Below are 26,791 nucleotides of genomic sequence, written 5' to 3' on the forward strand. Positions count from 1 at the left end.
CATATTCAAAAATTTTAAAGAACTTATAAAACTGAACACCAGAAAAACCAATAATACGATTAAAAAATGGGCAAAGGACCTTTCCAAGGAAGACATACATATGGCCAATAGACATATGGAAAGATGGTCAACATCACTAATCACCAGAGAAATGCAAATAGAAACCACAATGAAATATCACCTCACATCTGTCAGAATGGCTATCATTAATAAATCAACAAAAAACAAATGTTGGTGAAGATGTGGAGAAAGGGTACTCTTGTGCACTGTTGGTAGGAATGCAGACTGGTACAACCACTATGGAAAACAGTATAGAGTTACCTCAAAAAAATTAAAAATGGAACTGCCTTATGATCCAGCAATTCCACTTCTGGGAATATATCTGAAGACACCTGAAACACTGATTTGAAAGAATCTATGGACCCCTGTGTTCATCGCAGTGTTATTTACAATTGCCAAGATTTGGAAGCAGCTAAGTGCCCATCAGTAGATGAGTCGATAAAAAAGCTGTGGCACATCTATACAATGGAATACTACTTGGCCATGAAAAGGAAGGAAATCTTACCTTTTGCAACAGCATGGATGGACATGGATGGTAGCATGCTAAGTGAAATAAGCTGGTCAGTGAAGGACAAAGAACATATGATTCCATTTTATGTGGAATCTAACGAATAAAGTAAGCTAACAAAATAGAAACAGATTCATAGACACAGAGAACAGACTGACAGCTGTCAGAGGGGAGGGTTGTCGGAGGCTAGGAGAAGAAGGGTGAAGGGATTAAGAAAAAAATTCCTAGACAGATAACAGGATGGTGAGTGCCAGAGGAAAGGGGGTTGGGGGGACCTAGAAGAGGGTGAAGAGGGGATAAATGGTGTTGGAAAGAGACTTGACTTTGGGAGGTGAACACACAATACAGATGATATATTATAGAATTGTACACATGAAACCTATATACTTTTATTAATGTCACCCCAATAAATTCAACAAAAATTAATTAATTAATTAATTAATTAATTAAAATAATAAAACCTTCTACATAATCATTAACAACTCTGTAGCTGCTATAGTTTAAGTGGGATTTGGGAACTGAATTATTAAAGGTGTATATTTTGGAACTGAATTATTAAATGTTTTAAGATTTATAAAAATAAAATCTTAAAAAAATTAAAGGCTTTAAAAAAAGATTTTATTTATTTATTTTTAGACAGAGCGGAAGGAAAGGAGAAAGAGAGGAAGAGAAACATCAATGTGTGGTTGCCTCTCGTGTGCCCCCTACTGGGGACCTGGCTCACAACCCAGGCATGTGTCGTGACTGGGTATTGAACCAGTGACCCTTTGGTTCACAGGTCACACTCAATCCACTGAGCTTCACCAGCCAGGACCAAAACTATTAATTTTAAATCAAACCTGCATTCCTGGTTTAAACTCAATTTAGTCACAAAGCATTGACATTTACATATTTCTTGATTTTCTTTACCAAAAGTGTGTCTAAGGTTACACTTTTTTACCCTTCCCCCACCCTCTCCTCTGACAACGATCAGTTTGTTGTCTGTGAGTCTGTTTCAGTTGGGTTTTGTTTGTCCCTTTGTTTTGCTTTTAGATCCCGCATGTAAGCAAAATCACACGGTATTTGTCCTTCTCTGTCTGACTTACTTTACTCAGCATTATACCCTCTAGGTCCACCCATATTGTGGCAAATGGCAAGATTTCGTACTTTTTATGGCTGGGGAACATTCTGTTGCATTTATGTACCACATCTTCCTTATCCAGTTGTCTATGGTTGGACACAGAGTTTGCTTCTATATTATTTAGGTGTGTTCTTACACACATCACTTCATTTGCTAAATTTCTTCTTAAACCTAAGACCTTTCAGACAGGATTATTTTTCCTTCTGCATAAAGTACATCTTTTAATGTTTCTTTTAGTAGAGGTATGTTGGTACCAGTCTTGATTAGTTTTTGTTTGCTGAGAAATGGCTTTATTCTACCGTGATTCTTATAAAAAAATTTCTGGTTATATAGCTCTAGATGGACAAATATTGTAGCATATACTGAACATATCATTCTACTCTCTTCCATGTTCCATCATTATTGTTTTTAAAAAGGCAACTGTCAGCCTAACTGTTGCTCCCTGAGGGTTGTCTGTCTCTCCCCTCTGGCAGCTTTCAAGGTATTTTTACTGTGTGTGTACACGTGCACGTGAGTTCACACGTGCTCTGCAACTTCGCTATGGCATGTCTAAAGCTTGTTTTCTTTTTTTTGTTCTGCTTGAGATGCTTAGAGCTTCTTGAATCTGTGAATTTACGAACTTCAGCAGGGCTATACAATTCTCAGCCATTAACTCTCCAGAATAACCTTGAACCCCTCTCTCTCCACTCCTTCCGGAAGTATGACTAAATGCTGCTAAACATCTCTCTCTCACACACACAATCTGATCATTCTAATAACTGAAGTTGTGTAAGTGTGGTACGTAGGGTTCCTGTTGATGGCACCGCGTTTCTCTGTGTGCTTCATAATCTTCAAATACGTACTGTTACCTGCCCTTGAATTTATCTGTGATTTGCGGGGATATAGGCAAGCTGCCTTCCTTTAGCATTTGCGTCTGTCAAATACCTGGAACATTACCGGTTTGGGAACGTTTTGAAACAAATTCATAATTCGAAGGCTTGGGATTTGTTTGTTTGTTTGTTTGTTTTGCTTTGTTGTTTTACAATTCACTTGATACTGCATTTGAGCAACAAAAACCCTTGAAAACTAGCTTGTAGCTACGGCATCCTAAAGACTTTTCTGCCTTACTCTGCTCAACAACGAGAAAAGCGACTGGAGCAAGGCTAGACGGTTCCTGTGGCTCACCCTCACTCTCAGTGTATGGACCTGTGTGGTCCCCATTTAACGTGAGGGCCCTGAGGGGGCCCTGGCCTTTGAATTCTCTTCTTCTCACCTCAAGACCAGCCAAACATCAAGTTTACAGGTGCCCCCAGGGCAAAAGCAGCTTCAGGGCTCTACCTGCCTTTCTGGGCCCCGTTTTCCCTTCAGTGTGGTGGGCTCTCCTTGCCAATTGCCAGCCCTGCTGAGCAGTGACCCCGGGCCAGGGGCCTACCACCAAACACTTCTCCGTGAAGTCTTAACGAGACACCAGCCTTTCAGACTTCTAAGTCAGGCACCTCAGCAACCCCACCACGGCCCTGGATATATCTCTAACCTGCCAGCTGTTCCACAATGGAATGGAGTCTAAATCTTATAACAAAGTCCTTATTCCCTAGTACTGACCGTGGCTTCTCTGACTGAGCCTTAACTAACACATGTTTGAAAAAATGAGCCTCCCTCAGGAAAACAAACAACCCAATACGGGTGGATGTCTAGGCCTGGGGCCCTGAGTCCTTTCTTAGCTGCTGTCTCTTCTTCATCCTGAAGGTTTTAGAAAGAATTGTTGACACTTGGTGACCTCACTCTTTCACTTACCATTCAGTCTTCAACCTCCTCCCTGTATTATCTGCACCTAGAGACGTGCTCAATGTTATTTTGTCTCATAAATCCTAACGCTGGTATACCCTTGACCTCTGAATCAAGTAGGGTCCGGCCAGGAAGTGGAAGCCACACAGGACACTTAATATACAAAACGGGTTACACTGTTGTTGGAAAACTGAAAGAGCAAAAAGAGGGCCCTGAGGAAACAAATTTGTGACTACGGATGGGCCTACCGCCTTCGGGTTGCGGAACGAAAGGGAAGAGAACAGACTTCCCAAACCTGAGTTCAGACACGCCCCAAATAGCTGGTCCTTGGATCCCTGAGAAAGGGCGCTACCTGGTGCCCAGAAGGCAAGACCCTGAGGGCACATCTGTCTGATGCAGGGTTAGTACCCAGACGGCAGGGGGCAGGGGCGGCTGGTACTCCGAGGGCACACAGCCAGGCTGGTGCTGGGAGCTTCACCTCTCACCATCATTTTCCTTCCAGTTTTAGCTTGTTACGTCACTTTGCTCATTGTCAACACCACCGTAAGCCTCTGTCTAGACCTCCTTTGCCTGGAAAACCATGTTGGTTCACCTGGCTGCTACTTTGGTATTTATTCCTCAAAACACTGCTCAGTGTACCTTCTCTGTGAAGTCTACACCTACCACGCCCTACCCCACCGTTGCTCTGGATTCCACGTGCATAGCGCCCCCTTGTGGTCCCCTCGTTTAGAGCTGGGTGGAAGAAGGTGTGCAGATCTTGGGCTGGGGGATCCTGGTTGTTGCCCGACCTCTCCCGGCTGACCTAAATGACTAGAGGAGGAGCACCAGCTGAGGTGCAAGGCTACGCATGTGGGCTCCGGGGGTGCGGGGGCTGCGCCCGTCGGCGGCGCCCGTCCGCTGCTGAGGGCACGTGTGGGTGGCAGCTGTTCGGATTGGTCAAAGGGAGCTCACGCCAGAGAGGCCAGAGCTCTCTCGCATTAGCTTTGCCTTCACATCGGACTTGCAACTTCACCCTGGGCCGCTTCCAGCCATGAAGCTCCTATGGGTGATTTTGACTGCGCTTCTGCTCTTGTCCCAGCTCACTCCAGGTAACTGGACCTCTTCAGGGAAGGGACAAGGTTGGGGACAGAGGCCTGGTCACCGGATCCCAAGGTTAGGGAGGGCAGGCTGCCAGGCCTCAGGTCACATTTCAGAGCCACCTGGAGAGGGCCCTCTCACCAGCAGCAGGTGCCAGATTTCAGGTACCAACTATGACATCTGGAACTTCTGGCCAGCCACCCCGTCTCTGCTGGCCCAGGGAGTGTGCCCAGGGGCCTAGGACCCGAGAAAGAATGGGAGAGGTGGGCAAGAGAAGCAGGAAGAGGAGAGGACAGTAGTGACCCTTTTGCAAAATAGTCCCAGAAAAAATCTGATAAGGATCACAACCACCTTCGCAGGGGAGAAAAGCTCCTATTTACTATTGCTCTCTGAGTGCCAGACGCTGAGTTGGGAGCCAGGGTCACAGGGATAAATGACATTTACAACCCAGAGTGACACAAACTGTGCTAGAGGGGAGGCGGGAGGCTGGGGTGCCCATGGTGGGACCAGCCCAGACTGAGGGCCAGGGAGCCCTCCCAGAGGGGTTCTGGGTGTCCTGAAAAGTGTGTGGAAGTTAAAAGGGGAAGGGAAAGAGGTGGAAATAGATAGTGGGTCCCAGGCAGAAATCAGTTCATGCAGAGGGCCAGATGTGGGAGAAACCATGGTGCCTTCAGCCCAAATTAGGGGTGTGGGTCAGAGGCCTGGCCGGGGCTACAGCTGAGGATGGGCCTGGAATGCCGAGCACAAGAGCCATGGGGAGGCTTAAGCAGGGTGGGCCGCAATCAGACTTGCCTGTTCCTCCAACTCCAGCAGGAGCTACCTGGCCCCCTGCTCAACTGCCAGAAGCTTCTGCCCACCCCAGGCTTTCGTCTAACCTTCCCACTGGTGTCAGTGTGTGAATTTCCTTAAACGGGCCAACCTCAGCCTTTGTATCTGCCTGTGGGGAATGCCTGAAACCATGTTTCTGGGGGAGAGAGGAAAGTCAAGTCCCAGAGCCTGGGTTAGAAACTGCCCCAGCATTTTCTAACTCGGTGACCGCCCCCTGCCCCGCGCCCCGCCCCTCTGCAAACATCTTGGCTGCTCAGAGTTTCAATCTCCTCATTCCTCAAACTGCTACAGCAATAACTGGTTGAGGGGGAAACAAAGAACACATTGAAACTTTGGTGTGCAAAAAATGTAGCTTCTCTACTTTGTATCACTCATCTGACTTTTCCCAGGAACTTTCCTCCTGCTGCGGTGGGACATCTGCGGGTAAACTCAGCAGTTAGTCATCCCTTCTGGTTTAAAATGGTCACCAAGGTCATTCTGTCTCTTTTGAATAAATATTCAGCCTTTTAGCATTTCTCTTCTGGCATGCTCCTCTTCTCCTTCCAGGATAGCAGCTGCGTTTGAGAGAAAGTAACTTGATATATCACGATTTCATGAATCGGTTCATTCAGTAAACGTGGTTGAATGGATTTCATGCTCCAGGCACTGGGATAGGTGCGGCAGGTAGAGCAGTGAACACATCAGAATAACACAAGCAAAATCTCTGTCCTCTCAGAGCTTACATCCTATTGAAGGAGACAGAAAAAAATTAAAATCAATGACACATATGCAATGCCATATGATGAATATAATGAGCAGAATGGACAGGAAAAGGGGATAGAAAATAGGAGGGTAGATGTGCCATTTTAAGTGTGTGCTGACAAATGGTTCATCGTGATCTGAGGGAGGATGAGGGGTGAGCCACGTGGACTTGTGGGGAAGAACATTCAAGCTGGAGGAAACATCAGGTGCCAAGGCCCTGGGGCAGGAGCACAAGGAAGTGGGATAGAGCCCTGTGCTGGACCGTCACTACCTTCTGGGACAATGTGCCTCATTGTATCACTATGTGGTCGGTGAGTGTCCTGCTGGCACTTGCTGCTGGGTCCCATGGCTAAATCTCAATTCTTGTCGAGAGCCCCATGGACAGCCTTTTTTCTCAGCCAAATCTTCCATCTGGCCCTTAGGTTTAGGCTCTTCACACACACACACACACACACACACACACGCACCACTGTCTTATGCACGGGGGTCTACTCTTAGCAAGTCCCTCTGGCCCTCAACTTCGCACTGGTTTTCCTACCTCCACCAGAGATGCAGGGGACTCAGGGGACTTCTGGATCTGTTTTATGCCACAGGAGGGCGGACGGAGATGCTCAGCCATTTCCTCAGTCATTTCTTTTTTTTCCTAATTATTACTATTTGTTTTATTCTCACCTGAGGACATTTGTTCAGTCCTTCTATAGAGAGAGGAAGGGGTGGGGGGACAGAGAGAGAGAGAAACATTGATGTAACAGGAGAGCACCAATTGGTTGCTTCTGGTAGGTTCCCTGACTGAGGATTGAACCTGCAACCTAGGCATGTGCCCTGACCAGGAATCAAACCTGCAACCCATCCATGTCTGGGATGGCACCCCAACCAACTGAGCCACATGGGCCGGGGCCCCTCAGCCATTTCTAATCATCCTCCAGGTGGCGCCATGGTGTGCTGGTCCTGTCTATTAGCAGTTGCTGGGCGACACTCAGAGGCCAGGGGTAAAATGCTGGCTGTTTGTCCAGACCTACCTGGCTGTTTGTAGCAAAAGACTCTCTTGTCCCTGCTTTTCTCACATTAGTTATCTGTACGTTCTAGGTCAGCCAGCAGGCCAGTAGTGAGGAAGGGGTGGAAAGCCTTGGTTCCTAGCTTGCTGGCGGGTTCACCATCAGCCTGGTTGGCCAAGGCGAGGCATGAGGTTCTGCTGGAGCCTCAGGCCTGCAGCTGCTGCTGCTGCTGCTGCTGCTGCTGCTGCTGCTGCAGGAAATGGATTTAAATGCCCAGTTTTCCCCTGGAGAGAGCGTTTCCTTTCTACTTTCTGTTGGGTGTGACGGTGGTAACAGAGATCAATGGAAGTTTCTTGAGTCTTATCCGAATCTGCCAGGCTCACCTACCAATAGGTAAAGGAGCTCTTTGAAATTGGAAATCCTGACTCTTCTTGGTAAATTTTGGTTCTTAAAAATTGTCTTGCTCTAAACTAAAACTACTCAGCTCATTTAAGCTGAGCAATGAGTTTGACATTCTAAGTGTTCTTTACCATTTCCCGAAAGCCCAGAAACAGCCCAATCCTGGTTTTCGGCAACCAAAATTAAAGGGAAATGAAATATATATTACTTTAATACTTTGAAAATATAAAGTTAGGTTCATGGTGGAAATTCTGGACATATATGTGAAGCCCAAGAACTCGGAAGTTATTAGGCTTAGGTGAGACATGTCACCTACTTTTCCATTACACCTCCTCACACACAGCACCGAGTTCTGCCTTTATAACACTCATTATCACTCTAGTCAACCAAATATCTGGGAAGCTATTTCTCTGACAGCTGTGTATCCCCTGCCCCGCTCCCCACCACTAGACTGGACATTCTCTGAGGGCAGTCTCTACCTCCAACTTGTTCCTAGTTGTATCTCCAGTGTAACTATAGTCTCCATCTGTGCATGTATTTCTCCAGGACAGACGCCTAGAGTGAAGGTTGCTAGGTAAATTCTGTGCCTGATTTTACAATGTGGAAATCAGTGCTACGGAACCACCAAAGCGGCCACACGGGTATCATCTTTCCCGTCACTCTCACCCACAATTCATCTGGACACTCTTGAATTTAAAGTTGAGATTTTATTGTTAAGTGGTGAGGGGGTTTTCTTTTTGTTTTGTTGTGTTTTTTTGTAAAATAAAATGCATCATTACAGATTATGAAAATCACATAAAACAAATGCACAGCTTAATGAACTGTTATAAAGCACACAACCTTGTGACCATCATCAAGGTCGATCAGTAGAACACTGACGGCCACCAAAAAACCAAAAACCCACCTACCCCCCCATCACAACTGTCTCCCTCCCCCAAATTATGCAGCATCTCGACTTTCCTAGCAATCAGTTCTTTGCATTTCTTTATAGTCTCATTGCTAAGGATGAGTCCATAGGCACCCAATTTTTGTCACGGCCACTTTTAACATCTATCTGACATCCCTTAAGACTTTTTAGCTTATTGGTTACATCTTCATCCCTTTCTTGTCTTTATAATTTATCTGGTTTTCTGGTGTGACAAGATATTCTAGGATCATCTTGTACAGTCCTTGCCACAGATCTTGAAAGCCATTTCTTGAAGAAGCTGATTTTTTCTTCCACGGGAAAGTGGTATTTCAGGACTATGATCTAGTTGCTAGAGATATTCAATGCTGCTAAATTGGTCCTTTCCTCATCTTTCGGTAGAGCTAGGAGGGAAAACCAGTACATTTAAATGCCTCTAAAATACCTCATGAATTCATATTGATACTTTCTATTGGACTACAAGATTTGTACTTAAAATATTCTTCTATATCTTCCTTCTTCCACACCAACATTCTCAGAGACGTTGTGCACTGTGGCATTTTCAAGTCATCTTTCATTTAAAGAACTTCTTCTTAAATTACAATTTGAGTATTTTTCCGATATCTCATTCTGTTTTTTCCTCCTCCAGGTATCTTCTTGTCTCTGTGTTGAATCTCCTTTGCCAACTTCAGTCTTTGTCACTTTCTGCTGAATTTGTCTCTTATTTCTTTTCTGATTGGTTTTACTGAGTTAATATTTATGTGAAATAAATGCTCACATTTTAAGCATACAATATGAGCTTCAGCTAATTTGTTCATTCATACAGCCAGCACCGCAATCAGTATAATTCATTTCCCTCACCCCAGAAAGGACACCCCGTGCCCCTTTGCAATCAGTCACCTCCCGGCCCCCAGCCACCAGCAACTACTAATCTCTATTCTATTACTTTAGTTTGGCTTTTTCTAGGGTTAGGAAAAGCCAACAGCAATTGTTTTTTAGCCACAGGAAATGCTGTTGCTTCGTAGCAAGGAAAAGCGTCTAGTCATTCCCGAACAGGCAGACAGTAGTCAGGAAATATTCAAATGCTTGAGATTTAGGGAGAGGGCCCTTCACATGCCTCCTTCACTGTTTTTCCAGAGCAATTAAAATGGCTGGTGGGACAAATCCTGGAACTAGCCTCAGGGGCCCATTAAAGCCTCCCCACCAGTGTTTTCTTAGAGTAGTTCGCTAAGTTTTCTTCACTGTGATGGGCCAGATTTCTCTCCAAGCTGTATTTCAGACAGCCCAGAGATACTGAGTGTCTTCATAGCACATCTGACTGGGGTAAGCCCCCCACTTTCCCTCAACATATCCTTTCAGAGTCTAGTGCTTATGATTTCAGTTCGCTCAAGGTTCCAAAGAAGTTTTTAAAGGTAATTTGGGGAAGAAAAAAAAAAAAGGCAAACCCCTGGCTCTCATAGCCATACAGACATGAACATGTGTAAAGATTTTATTAACTCATCATGAGAGTACAAGGCAGGTCGTGTAACTGGGCCAGAGCACAAATGTATATATGGCGGGAAGGAATGTTGCAATGAATTTACGAATAGGTCTTTAAAACCCAGCTCCCCCCCCCCCCGCCACGCTGAAGGGGAGGAAGTGGACAGACCGTCCATGCAGCACAGCGCACTGGCAGAGATGTAGAAAGTCATTGTTTGGCGCTGCTGTCACTTACCAACAGTTCGTGGGGCTGTAAAGTAATTCCCACATAATCAAAAGTGGATACACTCCGGAGGTTGTAATGTGTCTAGACCAGGGAGGGACTCGTGCCCCCTGTTGGCAGTTAGTGAGGTTTGGGCTGGGTACGTCTTTGCTGTGGCTGTCCTGTGCGTGGAAGGATGTTCAGGAGAATCCGTGGCCTCCACCCAGTCATTGCGGTTGCGCCCCTCCACCGGTTGTGAAACCTAAAACTGTCTCCCGATATTTCATTGCCAAGCATCCCCAGGGCATCGAGATCACCCCAGGTGAAAGTACTTCGCCAGACAACGCAGTTTCCCACCGAGCACAAATATTGGTGCAAAGATAATCTCAAAGAAAACTTAGCCCTGATCACACAATAAACCTGGTCTAAATCTCTAGCAGAAAGGAGACGACAAAGAGTAAAATGACTGATTACTGGAGAATGTTCACGGCACCAAACTGTCGGAAGAAGATAGTTTAACTGAGACAAATAGAGGTTACAGTCTTTGTTCAGCTGAGGGACATCAGGGAGCACCTGCACCCCTGGCTCTGTGCAAGCTTGGAGTTTTTATAGAAGAGAGAAAGAGGGGTAATGTCACTGTATGGCCCAAGGAGCAGACTTCACCTTTAACTGTGGCAAGACTTGTGGTTGGAGCAGTTGGGGACTGCTCCAGACTTTTGTGCTTCTTGGTTCATGCCGTTGGTGCAATCCCGCCCCCGAGAGTGTCAGAACAGTGCTTTCAAAAGCTGTTTTTGCAAGCCTTGTCAGTCGTCGGTTAGTCAAGATTCTGGGACAGGAAAAGAATCAAAACCCAGTATGGATGGGTTGTTCCCTGGGTGGGGGAGGGGGATAGGGAGTTATTGTTTCCTGGGTACAGAGTTTCAGTTTTACAAGATGAAAAAAGTCATGGGGGTGCATGGCGGTGGGTGCAAAACAGCGTGAATGCATTTACTACCACTGAACAGTCCCCTTAAAAATGGTTAAGATGGCAAATTTTATGTTAAGTGTATTTTACCACAGTTTAAAAAAGAAAAACCCCGAGTATGGCCACTTTCTTGAGGGACCTTGGGGAAAAAGAAAACAAAATAAAAATAAAATTATGAAGAGTGATGGAATGTTAACAAAAAAAAAATTTTTTTTAAACCACATCGTCCTGACTGGTGTGGCTCAGTTGGTTGGGCATCCTCTCACAAAGCAAAGGGTTGCCGGTTCAAGGGTTCGATTCCCAGGCAAGGCAGACGTGTGGGTTACGGCCCTAGTCCCTGGTTGGGGCGTGTACGAGAGTCAGTTGATCAATATTTCTTATGTATATTGATGCTTCTCTCTAAAAAAATTAAATCTTTTAAAAAATAATATGGATGAACCTTAAAAACATCATGCTGCATGAAAGAAGACCCGAAAGAAGACCTGGTCACATATTTTATTACATGATTTCATTGGCATAAAATATCCAGAGTAGGCCAATCTAGAAAAAGGAGGACCAGCTGGTGGTTGCCCAGGGCTGGGGGAAGGAGGAAATGAGAATACGGGGGTGGGGGAGGGGGGTGGGCAAGGTCTCTGTTTGGGACGATTTGGAAAGTTCTGGAACTAGATGGTGGTGATGGTCATACAACCTCGTGAATCTTCTTAATGCCTCTGAATTGTATGCTTTCAAATGCTTAAACTGGTACATTTTATATTATTTGCATTTTACCACAAAGTCTTTAAAAAGAGGGGAAGAAAAAAAAAGAAAGGAGGTCAGGGACGAAGGGCAGGGAACCTGAGGGTCCCGTATCACACCTGTTTTAATCCGCGTCTACACCTTTCAAATCCGGAACCGGCCTCTTCTCGGGACTGACATGGTCTCCACTCTGCTGTCTTTTTTTGTCAGGTGGCACCCAAAAATGCTGGAATCTTCGTGGGAAATGCCGCCGCACATGCTACAGGAAGGAAAAGATGTATGTGTACTGCACAAATAGTAAACCATGCTGTGTGAAGTTCAAGTTTCAGCCAAAAATAAAAAGGCCGTGGTCACTTTGAGTTCTGTGAGGCCTGAAGCCCTAATAAAAATGCAGATGAAGCTATTCTGCGTCTGACCCACCCCCCCTAGAATTCCTGAGATCAATAAACACCTCCGGCCCTGAACCGGTGTGAGTTGGTTGGTTAGAGCATCATCGTGTAGCGGAGGGGTTTTGGTTGGGTTCCTGGTTGGGGCACATGCCTGGGTTGCAGGTTCAATCCCTGGTCTGGGCAAGTGTGGGAGGCCACAAATCCATGCTTCCCTCTCACATCTGTGTTCCTCTCTCTCCCTTCCTCACTCTGTAAAAGCAATGAAAAAATGTCTTCAGGTGAGGATAAAAAAAGAAAAATATTAAAATAATAAGCCCTGACTAGTGTGACTCAGTTGGGTGTCCTCTGACAAAGTGAAAGGTCGCAGGTTTAATTATGGGTCAGGGCACATGCCTGGGTTGCAGTTCCCTCCCTGGTTGGGGCGGGTAAGAGAGGCAACTGATGTTTCTCACATCCATGTTTCTCCCCCTCCTTTTCTCCCTCCCTTGCCCTCTCTGTAAAAAATATATTTAAAAATATTTTTAAAAATAAAAAATAGCCCTGGCTGGTGTGGCTTAGTGGATTGAGCACAGGCCTGCGAAACAAGGAATCTTCATTCGCTTCCCAATCGGGGCACATGCCTGGGTTGCAGGCCAGTTCCCAGCAGGGGACCTACGAGAGGCAACCGTACATTGATGTTTCTCTCCCTCTCTCCTTCCCTTCCCCTCTAAACATAAATGAATAAAATCTTTTAATAAATAAATAAGATAAAATAAACTCCTCTAGCTGATTTGCCTGTCTGTCTACCCCTCCTTCTCACCCCAGTTCCCTGGAGGTCCCCTTTGAGGTGCTCGGTGAAGTCCAAACTGTTTTCATAATAAAAATAAAGCCTCATTCACCTCTTTCAATCTCACTCACAAGTGTGCAGTGGGATTTTCGGGACGCTGCATGATGCATGATGATACCATTGTCCTGCCAGCCAGTGAAAGGTATGCTTACCCGTTCTTATGTTTCTGGGATTTTTTAAGGTCGATGTCCCGTGGGGACATCCAGCCTGTGGCCCAAGGGCTGCATGCAGCCCAGGATGGCTCTGAATGTGGCCCAACACAAAATCATAAATTAACTTAATACATTATGAGATTTTTTGGTGATCACATGTTGCAGTGCATTGAATGTGTGGCTCTAGACGACTCTTCCTCTTCCCGTGTGGCCCAGAGACCCCAAAAGTCTGGACACCCCTGGCTTAAAGTCTATATGTGTGCACTTGCAGTGATTAACTCAGGTTGTTCTCAGTAATCTACTGTGCTCTTCCTAGCTGTCTTTAGTCACATTATTAATCTCTGGACCCTCATTACCATCAAAGAAATTATTTCTTTGGAATTTTAAAATTTATCTCACCTCTACCTGACACACTACAAGAACTAGGGGTGTTTCATTGTCTAGGTTTGCAGAGGTGCATTAACCAACAGTACCAACTAACAGAGGGAAGAGGATACGCTCTCCCTGGGTGAAAATACTAATTATTCTCCTCTCTGCAGTTCTTTTAAATAGTTTCTAGCACACACGAATGAAAGACATGCGCAGAAGGTAAATGTTGCTAAAAGACATCAGTCGCAGACCCCAGAGGCTTAGAGAAGTGCAAGCAGGGTAAACACAAAGAAAATAAAATCTAAGTAAAGCTGAATCAAACTGCTGACAGACAAAAGGAACGGTACATCCCAATGCCTGTGAACATTTCAAACAAGACGCGTTCAAACACTGTATGGGGAGAAAGAGAAGCCCTGACCAAGAGGCAACAGAGAGGCCTAAAGTAATGGAGGTGCATACCATGTTCATGAATTAGAAGACTTAATATCTTAAAGATGTAATTTTATACCTTTTGTTTGTAGGGTTCAATGAAATTCCAACCGAAATCTTAACAAAATTTTTTCCTAGGATTTGATCAAAATTGTGCACATATTAACAAATACTTTGTTAGGGACATAGACATAGATGATAAAACTACCAATAAAGCACAAATCTAGGCTAATGGCTAACTCTAAGAATATAGGAATTGGAAGAAGCAGTGCTGGTATTCTATTTCTCTATCTGGATGGTAGCATTAGAGATATTTGTTGTCTTATTGTCCTTTATACTTTGTATTTTTTAAAATATCGTTGCCTCCTCAATATATAAAAATCAGGCTTAAAAAAAGATATGAAAGCTATGAACATTAAGTGCCTTAAGAACTGTGAGACCAGAAAAAAATGAAAAAACTAAATTAGTCAAAAAGGCCTAGAAAATAATATATTTGAAAATTACCTGTCTTATACAGGATATTTTCTTCAAAATATGTAAAGGACTCTCAAAACGCAATAAAACAAATAAATAAACAAACAACCCAGTAACAACATGAGCAAAAAGAGTCGAACGGACACTTCACCTAAAAAGCTCCATATGTGGCGAATAAAAGCATGAAAACTTATCAGTGTTAGAGAAATGCAAATTAAGATTACAGTCGAACACTACTGTGCTCATATTAGAGTACCTAAGTTAGAACAGGTAACCGTGACAGTTGCTGAGGAGCAATTGGTGACGGAACTCTCACACGTGGCCGATGGGAATGTGAAGCAGTACAGCCGCATTTCTGAAAGAGTTTAACCCACCGTGCGCTCTAACCGCAACCCCACTCTGACGTCCACACCGCGACGAAACCATCCGACGGCACATTCCTTAGAACACATCCTCATTCTTGAGTGATGCATGACTATTGTGAAGCTAAGAAATGTGAACCATGTCTTAGGTCTACTGAACCATAGTAAAAAATACATTCATTTGGTCATTCAGTCATAAACACATTTTTACTGATCATCTATTATTTGCTAGGCACCATGTTTTTCTCCAGTTACGCAATGTTAAATGAAGCAAACTTGGGCGTTGTCATTGTGGAGGCTACAGACCAGAGGAAAAGCATTAAACAAGAAATAATTTCATGATTCCAAGTCATGAAAGGCAAGGACCTATATCGAAGATTGCTCTATCCAGGCAAAGCTATCGTCTAGAATGGAAGGACAGATAAGTGCTTCCCAGATAAGGTCAAGTTCAAGGAGTTCATCATCACCAAGCCCTTCTTATATGATATGTTAAAGGGACTCATTTAAGAACAAGAAGATAAAAAACATGTATACTAAAATGACAGCAAACTCCCAATTATTAACAACCACACCTAAAACAAAAGCAAACAACTAGAACAGGAACAGAACCACAGAAATGAAGATCACATGGAGGGTTAGCAACAGGGGAGTGGGAGGAGGAGAGAGGGGGAGAAGGTACAGAGAATAAGTAGCATAGATGGTAGGTAGAAAATAGGGGGAGGGTAAGAATAATATGGGAACTGGAGAAGCTAAAGACCTTATGACACATGGACATGAACTAAAGGGGGGAAATGTAGGTGGGGGGTGAAGGGGAATGAATGGGGGGGAACGAGACAACTGTAATAACGTAATCAATAAAATTTATTTAAAAAATAATTTCATGATGTGAAAAGGCTGGGAAGAGTATAGTAATTCAGAACAAGGGCCGGGGATGATGAGAGAGGTAGATCTCCGTGAGCTAGCAGGACAGCCCTCTCTGAGGAGATGGCATTTGACCTGGGATTTGTAGGATGACAACTCATGTTTGCGAAGAGCTGAGAAGGAGTTTGCAGAATATTCCAGGTGACATGTGCGTAAGCTTTTTGAGAGGAGGATGACTTGTTCCAGAGACTGAATGGTGTGCAGCTCAGCCTGGTGTACACAGGGGGAGACCCAGGGAGAGGTTTGCGAGACAGCAAGTGTGGTAGACTCACGACACTTTGAGGTTTGGATTTAAACATTTCATACTTTATGCATTAAAGGAGAAGACTGCCTTACCTCCGATGGCTTGTATTTACTCATGAGCTTCTGCTTCCTCGAATTATACTTCACTCCACCCCTCCTCCCACCACCCACGCCTGTCTTCAACCTTGACTTTTACTAAGGCAACTTTTCAGGTTCAACTCCAGCTATGAACTACTTTATTCTATTTCCTAGTTCAGATCCTCATAACAGAGAATCTGATTGATCAAGTTCAACATCTTGTACCAAGCCATCTGTGTGTAAGTCGCCGGCCAGCCTACGAGATTAGTTTGGTTTGGAGAAGTGCCCACCTCTTTTCCAATCAACTGTGTCTGGGGCATAGAGAAGAGGGGTTCTGGGGTGCATGCACCTGTCATTTCAGCCAAAGCTGTTGGCAGGGCTAGAAAACTATAAATGGAAGGGACACACACAACGTCCTGTGTATTCATTTTTCCATGTATCCTTGCCATGAACGTCCATAGGAAGAAATATGTCTGCTCCTCACCTCAGGAAACCCTGAGACCCTATGCCTAGAGGGAAGTGAACCTCAATAAAGCCTGGACCCTCTTGGTGGAATTCTGAGGAAGAGGACAGCCCCTCCTCTCTCCATCTCCTCACAAGGTCCCACAAATCTGTTGGTGAGACCTTGACATTCACTGGGTCCTACTGGACCCAGCACCTCCTTTTCATAAGAACTATTTTAATGCCCCCTTTTGGTCTCAAAATAAGATTCCTAAATTTATAACCTATCTACTCACATAATTTCAAGAAAAACTAAATTAAAAAGCTAACTATAATAGAAGGGAGAAAATAAACGTTTATAATAATATGTATTTTGACATGTAAGTCCACCGAAAGACCGAATGAGTAGTGAGATCTCACACACAGCGTGAGAGTCACAGCTCCCAAGTGCAGGCCTGACAGTGTGCTGTGTGTGCAAGTCCAATGTCACCCGAAGTGTTTGCTGTGTCCTGGCTTTCCAAACTGGTGAACGTCCTGGGGAAAGTTCTAACCAGAACAAAGTAGAATCACCCCTGGACTTACAGTTGCATTTCAAGAAAATTCAATGTGCAACAAATACTTGCAAAATAGCCTTAGATTCCGGGCTCAGAGAATTATAAGTGGGTTTCTCACCTACGTAATTGTCTGGCAAGACATTTGAATCTTGTTGGGAGAAATAACAATACTTCATTTTCCAGGACACTCACACATGGCATGCCACCTAGCATCCTGGGTCCCCAACCTGCTAAATTCCAGTAGAGACCCCATTAATTTTGACAATTAAAAAAAAAAAAAAAGGGCCTGGCTGGTGTGGCTCAGTGGATTGAACACCAACCTGAGAACCAAAGGGTCACCAGTTCGATTCCCAGTCAGGGCACATGCCTGGGTTGCAGGCCAGGTCCCCCGCGGGGGGTGCGCTAAAGGCAACCACACATTGATGTTTCTCTGCCTTTCTTTCTCCCTCCCTTCCCCTGTCTCTAAAAATAAAATCTTTTCTAAAACACGTGCCACCAGCAAACTCCCAAAATAACCCCTAGATGGCAGTATCTCTCCTTTGATCTAGACTTTACCACACAGTCTTCCCGGGACAGTATTCTTTCTGAGATAAGAGCTGCATCACAAGCACCGATACCTTTACTCAAATTCAACTGCGTGTGCTGAGAAAAATAAAGAGAGAGAAATGAAATTTTTAAAACCTTTTTCTCATGTTTAAAATCAACTTAGTTTTGCCTTTCTTAAGCTTCACATAAATGGAGCGATTCGGTGTGTACACATTTGTATTTGGCTTCTTTGGCTTAACATAACGTTTTTGAGATTCATTCATGTTGTGCATCAGTAAATCGTTACTGTGTTTGTTGAATAGGATTGTACCGTATGCATGCAACTCAATTTATCTGCTTACTTGTTGGACCTTTGAGTCGTTTCTAGTTACAGGATATTATAAATAAAGCCGCTCTAAGCACTAATGAAGAAATTTTTGTATATACATATTTCTACTTAATTTTATAGGTAACTCTGCAACTTTTTTCCCAGAGTGGTTGTCTAAGTTACATTTCCATTGCACTATGTGAATCGTATCCAAATAAGCCAGCGCAGTCCCTCCCTGAGCTGGTGCCTGCTGAGCACAGATGGGAGTCGTCCCAGTTCCTGGGGCAGTAGAAGCACCTGGCGATGAAGGCGTCACCCTTCCCTGTGGGATGTTCCACTGTGCAGAGAGACGTATTTGTCACAGAAGTGGCCCCTCCCTGTAACCAATCAGTGCCTTTGCTTTGCTGCGTTCCATTAGTGGAGGGAAGCTTGCTGTGTATGTCAGTCTCCATCAAAGCACATTCCTGAGCAATTTCCCAGGGTAATTTGAGCTGTATGTGATTGTTGCCTGGCTCTCAAACATAAATATAGCCCTGGTACAATGAACAAGTCCACTCAACACTCTGCGATCAGAAATGCAGGTGGGAAGGATGTGAGGAGTCGCCATATCCTAACCAGGACCTCCTATGGTGACTATTGTCGTAACCCCCTTGTTCCCTTCTTGTAAGCCCAAAGGGAGCCCCCTGATCAGCCAAATGTGGAATTCTCCTAATCTCCAACAGAAGATGCCTCAATGCATGTGAAAAATGCATAATAGATACATATATAAAGTATCTCTAGAGAGATATATATCTATGAGTATATCTGTACAAGTATAGATACCTATATCCAGATAGATATATTATATACACACACACTAGATCATAAGTTGAAAATAGTTGGCCAGAAGTCCTACTGACAACATCATCAATCAACACGTATTTTGTATGTTGTCGGTATTATGAACTGTATTCACACATAAAGTAAGCTAGAAAAAATGATATTAAGTAAATCATAAGAAAGAAAATATATTTACATATTTATTATCAAAAATCCACATATAGCCCTGACTGTTGGGGCTCAGTTGGTTGGGCACTGTCCCACAAAGCTAAAGGTCGCTGGTTCGATTCCCGGTCAGGGCAACCAAAACCTGGGTTGCAGGTTTGGTTCCAGGTTGGGGGCACAAATGAGAGGCAACCAATCAATGTTTGTCCCTCGTGTCGATGTTTCTCACCTTCTCTTTCTCCCTCCTTTCCCCTCTCTCTAAAAATAAAAAATATATGTTTTTTTAAAAATAAAATAAGAATCCACATATAAGTGTATTTCAAACCATGCTGTTCAAGAGTCAGCTGTATATTTAATTGTATAATTTTATAATTATTAATTGCATAACTGTATAATTAGAGATTAGAGACAGAGCTAAAGATAGAGATAGAGCCATCCTGACAAATATGTACTAAAAGCTGACAGAAATTATAAGACAGTGTGAATATTTCGAAGCTTATTTGTGTTTTATTCTCCACACTGTGTCCTAAATGCATTGCTCAAGTAATAAAAATCGAAAACTTGAAAAGAAATTTCAAGAAATATTTTAGAGCTGAAAATCTCGTGTTGGAAGAAGTAGATAAAACATATGGTTTGATTTCATTTTATTCACAAGTCACAAAAATATATACAGTCTGATTCCATTTTAATTGCAAGTGACATTTCACATAATTTTTTATTGGGGGGCATGAATGTGTAGTGAAAGTGCTGATGATTTTTGCTTTCTCAGCTGTGCTTCTCTGTTTTCTAGCTTTTCTCCAGTGAACATGGACTACTTTTAAAATTAGGAAAAAATGTTATTTTAAAACAAAGGTGAATCTGGAAGACAAAATCAAGTGCCCGAGGACAGCAGTGGGGTCCCAGTGCCCCACTTCCTGGGCGTATGACCGAGGCACCTCACTTAACTAAAAACTTCAGTTGCCTTCTGGAAAAGGAGGGGATAATAGCATTACATTACAGCAATGAATAGTATTAGATTAGACTATGAGTAATCTAGTCTATGTTATTTAACTTGTAGAATTAGACCAAGTACTAGGCGAGTAATAGCTATTACTCACCCACACGCAGGTAATAGGTAAGATGATATGTGGAAAGCAGTTAGCACTCACTAAATGCTAATGATGTGATTATAATCACTAGCTCAGCCATTTACCGACTCTTCGGGAATGTCTGCACCCCTAAACAGGACTTCTGAGCACCTCTGCAGAGCAAGAGTCCCTTCTCCGGCATCCTGTTCCCCCTGCCTTGCCCTGCACACCCCATCCAGGGGAGCTCCTCTCTCCCAAAGCTTCCCCTGTCCTCCCAATGCGGGACTATTGTTACACCTCAGAAAAAGCCTTGACCTGAGGCCCAAAGACCTAAGGCCACCTCCTGGCTCTGTGTCTCAGGAACTCGGTGGCCTTGGACAAGGCACTTTCCCTCTCCGGGCTCGGGAGCCTGATCTGTGCAGTATCTTGAGGAACCTTCCGACCTGGAATCGTCTTGCTGGCGTGTCCCGTACAGCCTTACGACCTCGGAGGTTGGCCGGAGACTTAGGGGAGGGGCTGCTGGGGCAGTGGGAGGAAACGACCTTTCCCCGGTGAGGCTCACACTTCAGAAACTGTCTGGTGGGTGTGGGCTCTGCCCCCAGAAAGACACCCTGAGAGGAGCAGGCCTCGCTTCGGCAGCATCCGCCCAAAACCCGTAAGGGAATCCGATCTCGAGGAAACATCAGACAAGTCACACTGGGGGACATTCCACAGAATCACTGGCCTGGACGCCCCCTCCCCGCCCCCGCAGATGTTGACGTCATGAAAGAAGGAAGAACCCTTGCAGAGTCAGTGAGATCAAAGACACGCGGCCCCTGGATGTGATGCTTGCTTGACCCAGGGGTTTTCTTTGCTGTGAAGGACTTCTTCAGAGCAGCTGGCAGGAGCTGAGTAAGGTCTGAAGATCAGACAATAGAATATTGTCAGTGTTAATGTCCTGATTTTTAGCATTGTACTGCGGTTCTATTTTTTTAAATGCCCTTATTTAGGTATGAAGGGATCATGTCTGCAATATATGTTTACGTGTGTGTGGACAGAGAGAGAGAAATGGTCATGTAAAAGTGGTAAAATGTCAATATTTGGAAAAACTGGTCAATGGGAATTCTTTGTATTATTCCTACAGATTTTCTCAAAGTCTGAAATCACACACAGAGGGCCACTGGCATGCCACTCACTCAGAAGTCGCAGCAGCTGTGCACTTCATTTGAGCGCTTACAAAGCCTGGAGGATCTCATCCAGCCCCACGGCTGCCCCAGAAAAAGCTGTCATTGTGCCCATTCCGCAGAGAATCCCGACATTGGACACAGGAGGTGACTGGCCCCAATCGCTCGGCCTGTGGCCTGTAAGTGACAGAGCTGGAGTGTGAACTTGAATCTGTCTGACTCCTCAGCCCCGGAAATCCTCACCATCTTCCCTGCAACAAGGTCACAGATGCCCTCGAACTACGTCTGAGACTGCGCAGAGAAGGCCTAGCTTCTTCACTCTCCGTAAAACAGCTGAGAGGGGAGGGGTCAGAGGGCAGAGCTAAGTTTAGTTCAATCCAGTTTAAAACTTGGTCTAATTCAACAAGTTAAATATTCTCTTGAGGTTTCTCGAGTTCAGAGAGACTTAGCCTCCGGTGTAATTGCCCTGTCTTTCAGATTCCTCCTGCCTTCTCCCGTCCCCTCTCAGCATGCCGGCTGGGGTAAGGGTGGGAAGATTCAATGGTCGGGTGCGGCTGGCATCTGCCGGGATCTGGGTGGCATGGGCCTGTCACTGGCTTGCCGCTATGGCTGGTTGCTGACAAGCTGGCCTGGTCTGTGGACTCACTGAGGCCTAATGGAGATACCAGACTAATGTCACCGTGTGTCAGGTCTCTGTGATTCCGTGCCCCTCTCTTGTCCTATTTCTAAGCTCCAGACACCATGAGCACCTCACCCCGATCAGGTTGGGTCCTAAGACAGGGCCCCTGGCTCTCAGCTCAATGTCTGCACCCCGCTTCAGAATCTAAGGGAGGTTCAAAAGCAGGACTAATATGCGGGTGCACACTTTGTTATTAAAATAATTGAATGCTTTCCTCCTCGCTGGTAAAGGGCAGTGGCCCAGGCCCCCTGGGTCTCCCTTCCTCTGTTCCAGATGCCTCTGGCATATGCCCAGGTCCCTCTCACAACAGAAACTGAAGGGTTAACACCTGGCACAGCAGATCACGTCCAAAATTCTGCTCCAGCCCTGGGCTCGCTATCTTTCCTGATGGTATTTTGAACTTCACCATTCCTTTCTTCACCTGGCCACACCGAGTCCATTCTCTAAGGCAACCCCAAACTTCTCCAAAAAGTCTCAAAGGACAGTGGACATGAGCCTCTCTGCCGCTGGAGTTCCTCTCAACGTGTCCCACACACCTGCCCCCTTCTGGGCTCAGACCCAAGGAGAAGGGGGGGCCAACTCTGGGGGTTTCTCTACTCCCTTCCTCCCAAGCTCAAGTCTATGGTGGAGGCGGGGACAGCTGCACACTTTCTTTCCCAGCCTTCCTCACGTCAGGAGTAGCCATGTGCCACAGTCTGGCCCATGGAAAGTAAGTGGAAGTCTGCTGAGGGAGCTTCCAGGGCACGCTTTTGCTTTCTTGATCAAAGTGAAAAGCTAGCCCATGCCACCCTCCCCACTTCTCGCTTTAAACAATTATACGAGGCCTGAAGTTACAAGATCCAAGAGGACCCTAGAGACACTCGCCCTGATATGCTTGCCCCCTGCTCCCAGACTTCTTTTGAAGTGAAAAAAGTCAGTTCCTGCAAATTGGATTTTCTGTATTTTCAGCCAAGCACAATCCTGACCCAGGGCAGTTAAAATGCTTGCCCGCCCACCTACCTCAGCGGCTCTGCTCATGATTTCTCCCTGACTTGCTGTTCCCACAGGTCCTTGGGCCTGGAAGAGGCCAAGTTTTCTCTCTCACTCCTCCCTGTTTATATGAAAACTTTGCTTTCATAAAATCCTTACTTTCTACTTGTGCAGGCTGTTAAAATACCGACGTAGGAGATAAAGGAACATAGAAAAATTTTTCACTCTTAATAAGGTCTGCCTGTCAAGCCCCACGCATCTCCTTCTCAATGCCAGAAATGTGCTTTTGACTCTATTATTAATTCTTATTACAATTAACTCATTATCAATTCTCATGATTATTGCAATTAACTCCTATTATTAACTCTACCTTCTATAAAGTCCTAATCTCCTGATATTATAATGCCCCATTTTATGGATGAGGAGACTGGGGAGGCTGACGGAAATTGAGCAATTTTTCTGGAGTTGGATACACAGCAAAAGTGATAGAGGCAGGACCGGAACCATTTACAACGGTCATCAATGCCCACTCTCTTCAGGTACTTCACTCCCCCCACCAACCCTCCCTCCATCTTCCCCACACTGTGGACCTCCCCACCCTCCCCTCCATAGCCCCTAGAGACTTGGGAGTGGAGGGGCATTGAGCAAACAGCCGGAGGAGACGAGGGCAGCATGTATTTTATTGGACAGCAAGGGTGCCAGCCCCAGACCCAACTACACTTTCTCTGGCTTATTGGGCACTGGAGACCTGAGTCCGTAGGGGAGGCAGCAGAGCGAGCCGTCTGGGCACAGGTGCATGTAGGTTTCTTGCCTTGTGCAGTAAGTCCGGCAGGCTCCTTGGCCCTTCCAGCAGCGTTTGAATTCACTTCTCCCTATGCAAAGCATGCAGATGAAGACTACAGGTCACACGACGGGCCCGGGGGTCACAGGTTAGCCCCCCGACCACACAGAGAAGCCCAGGGGTTCCAAGGGAGACTGCTGGTCACAGATTGAACCCCAGATCCATCTGTACAGTTCTGTACTACTTTTTATTTAGGTTTGAATTTTTTTTCTAATAAAGAGGTTTCTTTTCACCACTCACATCATTACATTATTCTCTATTTTTGCATGCTTAAATCCTTCCATAATAAAGTGTTTTAAAAGCTCACCTTGTCCCTTATTCTCTCTACTTTCACGTGCATTTGAAATAAAACTTTAAAAAAAATCTTATCAGAAGCCTTTCTGCTCTCCCACCGCCCCCTGCACACACCACGCTCACCCCTTGCCCTGCTTTTATTCTTAGGACTGTGACCACCTGCAATATCATGTTTATTTGGTTATTTTCTGTCTCCAGTAACTAAAATATCAACTTCAAGAAAGCAGGGACCTTGCTTTCTTCCACCGCTGGGTCCCCAGCCATTGTAACAGTGCCTGGCACACGGTATATATTTCCCAAATGAACATTTGTTGTGAGAATCCCACTGTAAAGCTTAGGAAACCCAGGTGCAGGCTGATCCGGCAGCTGGCTCTAACCTGCCCAGAAAGCCAGTGACAGGGCCAGAATTTAAACGCTGGACTAGGCCTCCTCTGCCTCCCAGGAGCTGAGCATCTGTGTCTCATTCACACACACACACACACACGTGATGTTACCTGGCGGCACCTGAACCAGGACCAGGAGAGACACAATGAGCAGAAGCAGCTGTGTCATGCTTACGGGGCTTCTGTGAGGCCACCGAGGACGGAACACAGGCAAGGAGCCAAACGCATCGAGCCCGGGTGCCTGCAGCACAGCCTTTATTGAGCTGCAGGTCACGGCAGGAGTGTGGGCAGCAGGAGACTTAGTGGGAGTCTGAGGGCCTGTGGTCCCAGGGATGCGGCTGGACCCCAGCCAGCTCTGTGGGGAACTGGCTGCACACACCACCCCGGCATCCCTGAGCTCTGAATCTGAGGGCAGAATTTCCTGAAGCGACTCCTTGAGTCAGAAACTGGACGGTGTCCCCACCTGAGAGAGTGGGGAACGTCTTGGCTTCAGAGAGACCTGCTTCAATGTCACCACCTCTCTAGTGCCTTGTGATACCTTGGACAAGTTACTTAGCTTCTCTGAGGCCCAAGCTGTCATCTAGAAAATGATGACAAACCCCCCTTGAAAAGCCAAACACATGGAGGATTCCCTTCCTGATGTCAAGGACATGAAACCAGACCCCACTGGCCTGTTCAAACAGCATGTGTCCAGGCCTACGCAGAAAATGCATAAGAGTACCCACCAAATGGACAGTGATGGCAACCTAGCTCACTTAGAAGATGAAACACGATAACACAAAGTGTGGTCCCCAGACCAGCAAGCAACAGCAGTAAATACCTGCGGCTGGTTAAAGTAAAACTTCTCGAGCGCTACCCAAACCTACTGAATCGAAAGCTCGGGAGTGGGCCCCAGCAAGCTGTGCTTTAAGAAGCCCTCCTGCTGCTTCGAACACACTGCTGCAGTCTGAGAACTGCTGAGACCGTGGGTGCACAGGGCCCAGAACAGGGTCTGCTGCACAGGCATGTGAGTGGCATCGTGAAGGATGAGCGGAGGAAAGGGTATTCCAGGCGGAAGAAACAGAATGTGCCCGCAAGGGTGGGGCACGCCCAAAGCAGGGAATTTGTGGGGAGGAGACTGGAAGTGACCCTGCAGTCTCTTTTTAAAACTCACACCATTACGTTATTCTGTATTTTTGCTTGTTTACATTTTTTTCCGTAATAAAAAGTTTTTTAAAAGGTCGCCTTGTTCCTTATATCATTCACTCATTTTCATGTCCATCTGAAATAAAAACTTTTTAGCCCTGGCTGGTGTGGCTCGGTGGATTGAGTGCTGGCCTGCAAACCAAAGGGTCTCTGGTCGGATGCCCAGTCAGGGCACATGGCTGGGTTGTGGGCTGGGTCCCCAGTAGGGAGCATGCGAGAGGCAACCACACATTGATATTTCTCTCCCTCTTTCTCCCTCCCTTCCCCTCTCCCTAAAAATAAATAAAATCTTTTTTTAAAAAACCTTATCAGAAACCTTTCAGCTCTCCCACCACCCCACGATGCACACACCACACTCACCCTTTGCCCTGCTTTTATTCACAGTGGGCCCTGAATGCCAAGTTCAGGCTTTTGTATTGCAGACAACTGTAAGTTTATAGCAAGGGTGTAACCTGTTTAGATTTTAGTTTTAAATGAAAAAACTGAAACCCAAAGAACAGAGGTGACTTGCCTAAAGTCACACGGCAATTGGGTTGCAGAGCCCACCTCCAAACAAAGCAGGACACCAGCCACTCGCAGCCCGTGCTGTAGGGGGGGAGGGGAGCTCAGAGGGCCAAACCGCAGAAGGAAGCCAGGCGTGAAATGGTTCCGCTGGTTGACCAGGCTGCTGTGGGAGTTGCTCTAAGCAGGACACCTGGACGCCCTCAGCCATGACAATGAGCCCCGCCCCCAGGTGCAGCCTGGTCTCCGTGGGCCTCACACGCGTCTCTGCCTGCTCCCGTTGTTCATGACCTAACAGGAAGCAGCCTCCTCAAGAGCCGGTGGACCGCCGAACTCAGCAGTTCCCAATAGTCACCTTCTCTTCTATAACCAAGATCACGGGGTCTCTTTCATTCTCCTACGTGCCCAGGAAGATAGAAGAACAAAAACCGGGCAAACATGGGATGTGGTAGACAGGGACAGTGGCAGGCTGAGAGGCAGAGCGAGACCCTGAGTCCCAGGCCCAGGTCAGCCCCAGTGCATCTTGCGCGTGGCGTCAAGACTCCAGGAGCTGCTAACCCAGGCAGAGCGCGCAGACCACGCCAGGCACCGCACAAGCTCAGCAAATACCAACCAGGGCGCAGACAGCCGTTCCTCCGGGCGGGGGACCGCCCTAGCTGCGTAAACGGTGCTCAGCCTAGAATGTGCTGAACGACTGAACGAGGCTAAAATAAGATGCTCGGGAGGCTTCGACGCTGACTTCCGGGACTCCCCTCCTCCCCTCAAGCCACCAACCCCCACCCCCACCCCCCCGCAACCGATTCTCCACCCATCCAGAGCTGAGTTTCTCCAAGTGGAGTCCGCGCAGTCTGCCTCGGG

General features: G+C 45.9%; 2 protein-coding genes across 2 annotated transcripts; one reads left to right on the forward strand and one right to left on the reverse strand.

The window, feature by feature from the left end:
• Positions 1-4,464: 4,464 nt before the first annotated feature.
• DEFB123 (defensin beta 123) lies at positions 4,465-12,135 on the forward strand. The gene is made up of 2 exons (XM_037143274.2): positions 4,465-4,540; positions 11,987-12,135. Exons 1-2 carry the CDS (start codon positions 4,483-4,485, stop codon positions 12,133-12,135), a joined length of 207 nt encoding a protein of 68 aa, XP_036999169.2. The 5' UTR covers positions 4,465-4,482.
• Positions 12,136-23,411: 11,276 nt separating this feature from the next.
• Positions 23,412-24,416, reverse strand: DEFB124 (defensin beta 124). Its single transcript, XM_037143160.2, has 2 exons — positions 24,359-24,416; positions 23,412-23,601 (listed from the first exon to the last, which is right to left on the reverse strand). Exons 1-2 carry the CDS (start codon positions 24,414-24,416, stop codon positions 23,444-23,446), a joined length of 216 nt encoding a protein of 71 aa, XP_036999055.1. The 3' UTR covers positions 23,412-23,443.
• Positions 24,417-26,791: the final 2,375 nt, after the last annotated feature.

Source organism: Artibeus jamaicensis, unplaced genomic scaffold (assembly GCF_021234435.1).
Source record: "Artibeus jamaicensis isolate MK-2021 breed Jamaican fruit bat unplaced genomic scaffold, CSHL_Jam_final contig_685, whole genome shotgun sequence".
Classification (NCBI taxonomy): Eukaryota; Metazoa; Chordata; class Mammalia; order Chiroptera; family Phyllostomidae; genus Artibeus; species Artibeus jamaicensis.

Bases quoted from the DNA above. Each gene is read 5' to 3' on its own strand.
- DEFB124 (XM_037143160.2), bottom strand. From the start codon at position 24,416: ATGACACAGCTGCTTCTGCTCATTGTGTCTCTCCTGGTCCTGGTTCAG. The intron at 23,602-24,358 runs GTAACATCACGT...TGCTTTGCATAG, and splicing joins CCTGGTTCAGGTGCCGCCAG to GGAGAAGTGAATTCAAACGC.
- DEFB123 (XM_037143274.2), top strand. From the start codon at position 4,483: ATGAAGCTCCTATGGGTGATTTTGACTGCGCTTCTGCTCTTGTCCCAG. The intron at 4,541-11,986 runs GTAACTGGACCT...TTTTTTTGTCAG, and splicing joins CTTGTCCCAGCTCACTCCAG to GTGGCACCCAAAAATGCTGG.